The sequence below is a fragment of the Cimex lectularius genome, unplaced genomic scaffold, assembly GCF_000648675.2.
Source record: "Cimex lectularius strain Harlan isolate CLEC.00 unplaced genomic scaffold, Clec_2.1 scaffold28, whole genome shotgun sequence".
Taxonomy (NCBI): Eukaryota; Metazoa; Arthropoda; class Insecta; order Hemiptera; family Cimicidae; genus Cimex; species Cimex lectularius.
The window spans coordinates 2,323,340-2,330,839 of NW_019392712.1; the positions used below are offsets into that span (position 1 = coordinate 2,323,340).

The 7,500-nt window shown below is 37.2% G+C and overlaps 1 protein-coding gene across 1 annotated transcript in view; it reads right to left on the minus strand.

Annotated features, from left to right (window-relative positions):
• Positions 1-6,679, minus strand: part of LOC106669197 (probable G-protein coupled receptor CG31760) — a 437,919-nt gene extending 431,240 nt beyond the window's left edge. Inside the window, exon 1 of the mRNA XM_014398513.2 lies at positions 6,333-6,679. Within this exon, the coding sequence (XP_014253999.2) occupies positions 6,333-6,639 (307 nt within the window). The 5' untranslated portion in view covers positions 6,640-6,679. The remainder of the gene's footprint in view (positions 1-6,332) is intronic.
• Between the last annotated feature and the right edge of the window lie 821 nt (positions 6,680-7,500).

A 7,500-nucleotide genomic window follows, 5' to 3' on the forward strand; every position in this document is an offset into this window, starting at 1 on the left:
TGGAGAATTTTGTTTGTCTGTTTGATGAGAGAAGGAGTAGGGTCTGATTTGAGTATGGTGTATGTGTTTGTGTCTGTGATAATTTTCTCAATTTTTTCCTTGTACTCTTTCTTGCTGATTGCAACTGTTTGTTTGGTCTTATCAGCCGAAAGAATGAGTACGTCAGGATTATTTTTGAGAAAATTTTTGGTTTTGGTATATGTTTGTTGGGATAGGTTGTGTTGATTTGTAGTGAGGTGTTGTAAGTGATTGGTTATTGTGTTAATGCATTTTGAGCGTGTGATGTCTTTTTCTTCTTCTGTTTTTGTGGATTTTTGAATTGCATATTCTACATCCGTAATTAGTTTAGCTGTTGGAAAATCTGTTTTATTGTAAGGAATAGAATGTTTGGGACCAAGTGACAGGAAGTTCTGGATTTCTGGAGGAATGTTAGTTTTGGTTAGGTTTAGGAACCATTTGTTTGTGTTGGAAGGTGTTTGTTTGTTCTAGCGCTGCGGTTTAGTGTTGATTTTGCATTTCCAGGAGTCCCCACGTAACAATCGTTGGCTTCGTCTTTACAAATATGGCGTCCGAGGGCAGCCAAATATACCCGAACTTAACGATTTCCGACCGCCCTGGCGCAGACTAGACCGGTAGCGCGGCGCGGCGCGGAGCCGGGTTCCAGAAGTCTGGCAACTTTCTCCGGCTTCGAGCCGCGCCGCCCTACCGGCCTAGTGTGCGGGGTTACATTCATTTCAATGTATTCTTCTTGGGGGTCGGTTCGACCTAGTGTGTGCCCAGCTTAAGTCTCCTCCTTTACACCAAATCATCACCACCTACGCTGATGATATCGCGATTTTGTCTCCAACTCGAATCTTACCCAAGCGATCTCCTACATCCATTAATACGTTGAGCTATCGAAGACTAGTGCAAAAAGTGGAGGACATAATGAATGAAGAAAAATGCACTTCACATTAAAAATAGTCTTGCGTTCCACTGTACCCTACCAACGAAGAGATACCCGTTCCAAGTCAAATACTAAGACTATATCAATACAGCAACTGACTTGGAATCTCCACCCAAAACGTAAGACACAACAACTTAATTGAAGACTTCTTAGCACCGAAATCAAAATTCGTCAACACTAAACTAACCTTATACAAGACGGACCACCTTGGACGTACATAGTGGAACTGTGTGGTTCGGCCAAGCCATCTAACATCATGTGCATCAAATCCTTCTAATAAAATCCTCAGACAAATTGTCAAAGCTTCCTACCACAACGATCTCAATATTCCATTTTCAACGAACTGATCCTTTCTGCATTCCAAAAGTTTCACACTAACCAATCGATCCATCCTAACCCTATTGCTCGAGCCCACTCTTTTTCTATCTCTATTTCTATCCTGAGAACCATAGACTATCTCTCTTTCTCTTTACCCCTTCCCATTCTCTCTTCTCCGTCTCTCTATCTCTATTTCTATCCCGAGAACCATAGACTATCTCTCTTTCTCTTTACCCCTTCCCATTCTCTCTTCTCCCTCTCTCTATCTCTATTTTTCTCTCACTCTCACTCTCTCTTCTCTTTCTATATATATCCGCTTTTCGTTTTTTATTATTATATTTTTTAATACTTAGTATTTACTTTGACTGTACATTTTGTTTGCACATTATTCTCTGTTATTTGTCTGTTTCATTTTTTAACTAACTTCGATTAAAAATATAATTTATCACAAAATTCTGCAAAAATCATTGAACTACTGTATACATATATAGTTCTTCTTAGGAAAACTGTAAAATAAAATCAAAATCACATTAAAACTTACACAAAAACATATCCTTCTAGGGAATAGCAAATGTATGGAATGTAGACTCTAAAGTTATAATATCTTCATGATGGTTAACTTTTAAGCCCACATAGATTAAAAAAATATGTGAAGTTATTAGCAATTATAGTGAGTCTCATCCCGTTCGGCTATGTATAATCAGATGTGACCTAGTTTGAAAGTGGAACCGACTTCATCCCTTTGCGTACAAACTTTCTAGATGGCTATTAAGCCCAACTTCTTAACCAATTCTGAAAATTTATTCTGTGCAAAAACTAGGACATTAGATTAGCCTTCTAAATAAACAAACACGCACTGTTACATTCAGAAAATTTTTGTATTACTAGACTAAAATTTTATTAGTCTAGAGGGGTCTATAAAATATTATCAGCATTTTGTCTTATTTTAATTTCCACACTTGGGAACGGAAGAGTACATTATTTTATTCTCTTTTTCGTTTATACTAGTTATTCTTCTCACCCAAGTTTATCTTGTAATCTTTATTTAAGTGGATTCAGGAGAAATTATTAAAATATCCTACCGAACTTGCACCTTAACATGCTTAATTATTTTTTTCCCTTTTTCAAAAGGAGCAAAAGTTTAAATAAAATGTATGTAAGGGTTTTTTACGTAATTTAATCAAATATATATTGCTGGAGGTTTTTCTTTCATCCACCAATTCCAGGATATTAAAAACGCCGGAGAATTTTATTCATCTGAGAAATCCTGATTATTGTCCTACCATACTCATTTACATTGAGTATAATTAAAATTAAATTAATTTAGCATTGTCATCTGAGTTAATGGTAGTGTGCTTTAAAGTTTACAAAAGTTTCTGCCAAAAGTCAAATGAGCATATATAAAACAAATATTTTTACCATTATCGAAAAATGGGTTTGATGCGATTCTCAAAGTCTGTACACACAATTGCCAATTTGAACAAGGGCAGGTAGAGTGCACGACGGACAAATCAACAAATCCGTAAATGAAACTATTTCTCTTTCAAATAATCTGTTCCCATTATAGAATATTTAGTTTATGCATGGCTGACACATTCATTGTCTGAAGGATATGCATAAATAATACCAACGTCGACACTTAGAGCGAGTATTACGTTCAATTTTAATAGCGGCTATGCGAGGGGCGTCGGTGGCAAAGGTCCCGGGTTCGAATGCAGGGCCGCTGGATGCCGCGCCCAACATACTTACAAATGGTTTTTTTTTTCAAAAACACCGGCACCCCGAGGGTTTATATGACCTCTGTTGTTGCGAACCGTCGAAAAAAAAAATTATATATATATATGATGTTATTACTAACATTTATTATTTATATTTCATTTTGTGGTATTCAGTTTTGTCAAACTGAACAATTCAACACTATTATGTGATATCAGAGTCGGTCATCACTACGAAGCAAATCTTTACCTTACATATTTATGTACAACAGTTTGCTTTTGAGAGCGCCAAGCGACTCCTGAGATACAAGAAAATAAAGTCAGATCTAGGGAAGAGCAACGACAAATATGTAGAGAGAATTAAAATAAATGAAATGGCTATAACGGTACATGACGAAATGAGAAAAAAAATTTGACAGATCCTTCCAAGTGGTCATAGACAATAGAGACCTTTGGAATAAAGGTGGCCTCATGCTTCAGGAAGGGGCGCTTATATAGTACTCTTATGGATGGAAGATGGAACAGGGAGTAGGTGTAGGGGTAATAGGGCCGAACTAAAAAAAAGGCCGAAAAGGCTCTAGTAAAGTCGCTTGGACAGTCCATGCGATTCTCGAAAAATATGAAAGGTGCACAGATTTACATACTCTAGACAATCAAGCAGGCTATAAATGCCCTAAATGCGTAGGCTTTCAACTCCAAACTAGTCCGGGCGTACCCAATTTACCTAATGGCTCTAGGAAACCAAAAGGATTATCTTAAACTTGGTTCTGGGAAAGGAAAGTATAGAAGAAAATGAACAGGTTGACTTATTAGCCCTCACATTCATGGAAACCACAACTAGGTGCAACGGAATGCTGTTTACGTTGGAACTGGAAAAATGGCTTGCTCAGGCACCAGGCAGGTACATGCAAGCTAAGAGATTTATAAATTTTTAAAAAGTAAGGCAAAGGAACACCTCTCTCTCCGTAGACAGTATTTGAGGAAAATTAAAGGTCTTTATACAGCCACTGCCCTCATTACTACCACCTAAAGAAGATGGGCATAGCAGAGACAAGAACACGCTGACTCTGTCAGGAGGTACAGAGATATCGGCACATATGTTTTATAAATGTGAAGCCCGAGCCCGGGGTTACGGTGCAGCCACTAAGGTAAAGCAATCCTCACACCAAAAGAGGTGCTCGAAGAGGCACTGAGGGAAGTGCCTAGGGTTACAGAAAATGTGCACATCCCAAGGTATAGTTATAATTTATAGGGGTTCAACAATAGATCTACATCAACACAGGATTTTTAAAATTCTTATTCAACCGTAAAATCCTTTTAAAAAAATAGGTACTAATACATTAACATGATCAACTTTATTCAGTAGTTAAGAAAAATTAATTAAATACAGAATTCTGGCGTTTATTGATATAATGATCATTCTTTCTAAACAGCAATATCAATTTTGAGAACGGTTCTATACTGCATATTCTTTGACTGTTTATGGCCAATGCGTGAGTTCCACTGTTCCCTCATTTTCTTTTTATCCTTCTGTCTGAGGTGCTCGTTGATAGGGCATTCCTATGCCACAGAAGGGCGGCTCAGGTTCAATATAAAGCACCTTTGTTTGCAAGGGTGTCCGCTTTCTCGTTGCATACTACTCCCATACTTCCTGGGACCGAGCATAGGATGATTATGTTTTGCATACCAAATTTGTCTAATTTATCGGCCCAGGCTAAGTCTCCATATGTGAGAAAAGGTCACACCATCATGGTATCCGGTATGCATCCCTAATTTTTTTTCGCTAATATTCTGTACACCACTAAAGCTCCTGCCGCTTTCTTGATAGGTCCCCCTGTTCTGATTCTTGGAAGAACAGTGTTGTTCTGTTGTAAGTAGTAATAATAGCTGTGTAAATCTAGCTTGTTGACAGTGAATGTATTTATTAGCGTGAATGTACTTATTAGCGTGAATGTGTGATGTGAGAGGGTCTTGGAGGAGTATCGAGAACCACAAACATAGATAATATGTGAAAAGGGTGATGGATGAATATCAAGATTCCACCACCCTAATTGAACGAATGGTATGTAAATAGGAGTGAGTGTATTTAAGAATGTTTGTCAGTACGAATGGGTTTCAAACTACATGCGTTGGGTACTGAATTGACCTAGCTGTTGACAAGAGCCCAAGCACGGGGGCTGAACGGATAAGACTGTCTGCCTACCGATTGCCAACATCCGTGGTGGGTGATTCTGGAGGTCTGCCGTTAATCTGTTGCGAACTAAAAAAGTTGCAATTGCCGGTGAACTACGAGAAGCAAATAGGTTCAACTTGGAACACGTCAATTGTATGTACGTACATGTGCGGATTTGAGCCCATATAAATCCGAAATCCAAACTTTGAAAATGTAGAACTACTGAGTCATTAGCACTTGGCATTGTACCAACGTTGAAATGTGTCACGTTTATAGTTTTATTATTAATAGTCAGAGTATGAATCGTATGTATGTGAATATTATTTATGGGCCAAGAAACATCAACTGGTTATCGCTTGTCTTTTCCGTTTTAAAAGGGATTTTTCGCGCATCTTTGTCACTGAAACTCTCATATTTTGTCTCCGGACTTATTACTTCTAAAATGAAACCCCTTTTTAAATAATATCGGATTGTTTTAGATGAACTATCTATTTTTATTATTATAGAAATTCATAGAACCCTGGATGGGACCCTTGATCGACCCTTGAGAGACACCCTTTAATATTGAAAGGGGAGGAAAAATGGAGGGCAACATAGAAAATGTCATTTGATCGTAGTTGCTCATTTTTAATTATACAGTTGCGAAATTCTTTTGAAAACTTTAAATGGAGAAAAGCGTGAGGAATGTTTTAATCAAATTTTCATTAATTGGTTTTATCTCCGCTTTAAAAAATATTTAATTAATGATGAGAAACTTTCTTATTGTTGTCACAAAAGAAAATTTAATATTTAAAATTGTTATATAGTGTGTATATTTCAAGCTCCGGGCGGTTTCCGTCTAATGATCCCCGAAGGACAATATTTTAAATTAAAAAGTTTTAATTTAAATGACAAATCGTCTCTGGAAAAATGTAACTGAAAAATTAAGCTCTGAAATATTCTTAACTCCCTCGTCGTTTTATTTGCCGACACATTAGCGAGACGAGACTAAACCCCACTGGGCATCGTCACGTTGTTGGTAAATTTATTTTAAAAAAATTAACTAAACAATTTGTACAATAACATTCTGTTCATTACAAATTGTAAATAAATGATAAAATAACTTTATCCCGAAGTACGTAAGTGTCATTTTTTGCATTTGTTTTATGAGCTAGATCACTTGAAATATAGTGAAGCTTACCTCGACTAAACTGGTTGTAGTTTTTAATCACCCTCTCGGCATTTTTCCTTGCGATGTAAAACCATTCGCTCGTGTTGCTTAAATACTTGTACTCCACGGCCAAATCTTTGGCAAGTATTGGTCCCTCGGGCAGGCGATAAGCGTACGGGCAGAAGAGCCAGAACTGTTTGTACTGATATTGATCATAACAGTTTCCAGCGGCGAATATGTCTTCGTCGAATTCTACCATGCTGAATACGCCAGCGTACAGCAAGTATTCGGAATTCAGCACTTCCTGGGGCGCATACTTCCATAGACGGCTTAGCATGTTAGCCCTGTTGACGGCCACCTCTGCCTCGACGCGGAATCTCTCCTGGAAGACAAGAAGGTATTAATTGCATTTTTGTATAATTTACAATATATAAAAAATCAAATTATATTTTCAAATCACAAAAACATGTTACATCCTTACTGCAATCATATTCTTGTATTCCACCGAACAAAGTGGAACTTTATTTGTTATGCCATGTAAGTTATGGTTATTTTAAAACCACGTATTATGTGGCGAAAAAAGAAAAACCAAATCATAATGACGGCCTCTGTACTGGAATGAACGCTGAAACCTAGTTATTATTATAATGCATTAATGTAGTACGTTAAACATTTGCATGTTGAATATGTGGATTACTACAGATTTACACAAAGATTGAACCCATTTAACATAAATTCGTAATATTTATAGAATCTCTTAGTATTTCTGGGCTACTTAGTCGGATAATTATCAGAAAGTAAATCGGTGATTTTTATATATATAAATGGAAGGTTTATGGGCCGACAAACAGCCGAGGTCATCGCCGGCCCTCTGCGTGTTTTCCATCTTTTTCTTTTCTTTCGCGCATATTTTGTTTTAAACTGCAGCCATTTGAGCGTCTCGATCTGGTTACTGACTCTCTGATTTCAGATATATACTACGTTGATATTCTAGAATGCTAGTCTCTCGTTTGTACCTCAGGTTGTCAAATACAGAATAAAAACAAGACATACAATACATATATATATACATCACCACAAACATAGATGTCTGGTCACATTCATTGCCCAGAGTACTCGATATTCCTCGGGGCGGGGTTATAAGCAACCCCTTCCTTTCACGCTAATAAATTACTTTTACTCTCCAGACGTCATATAC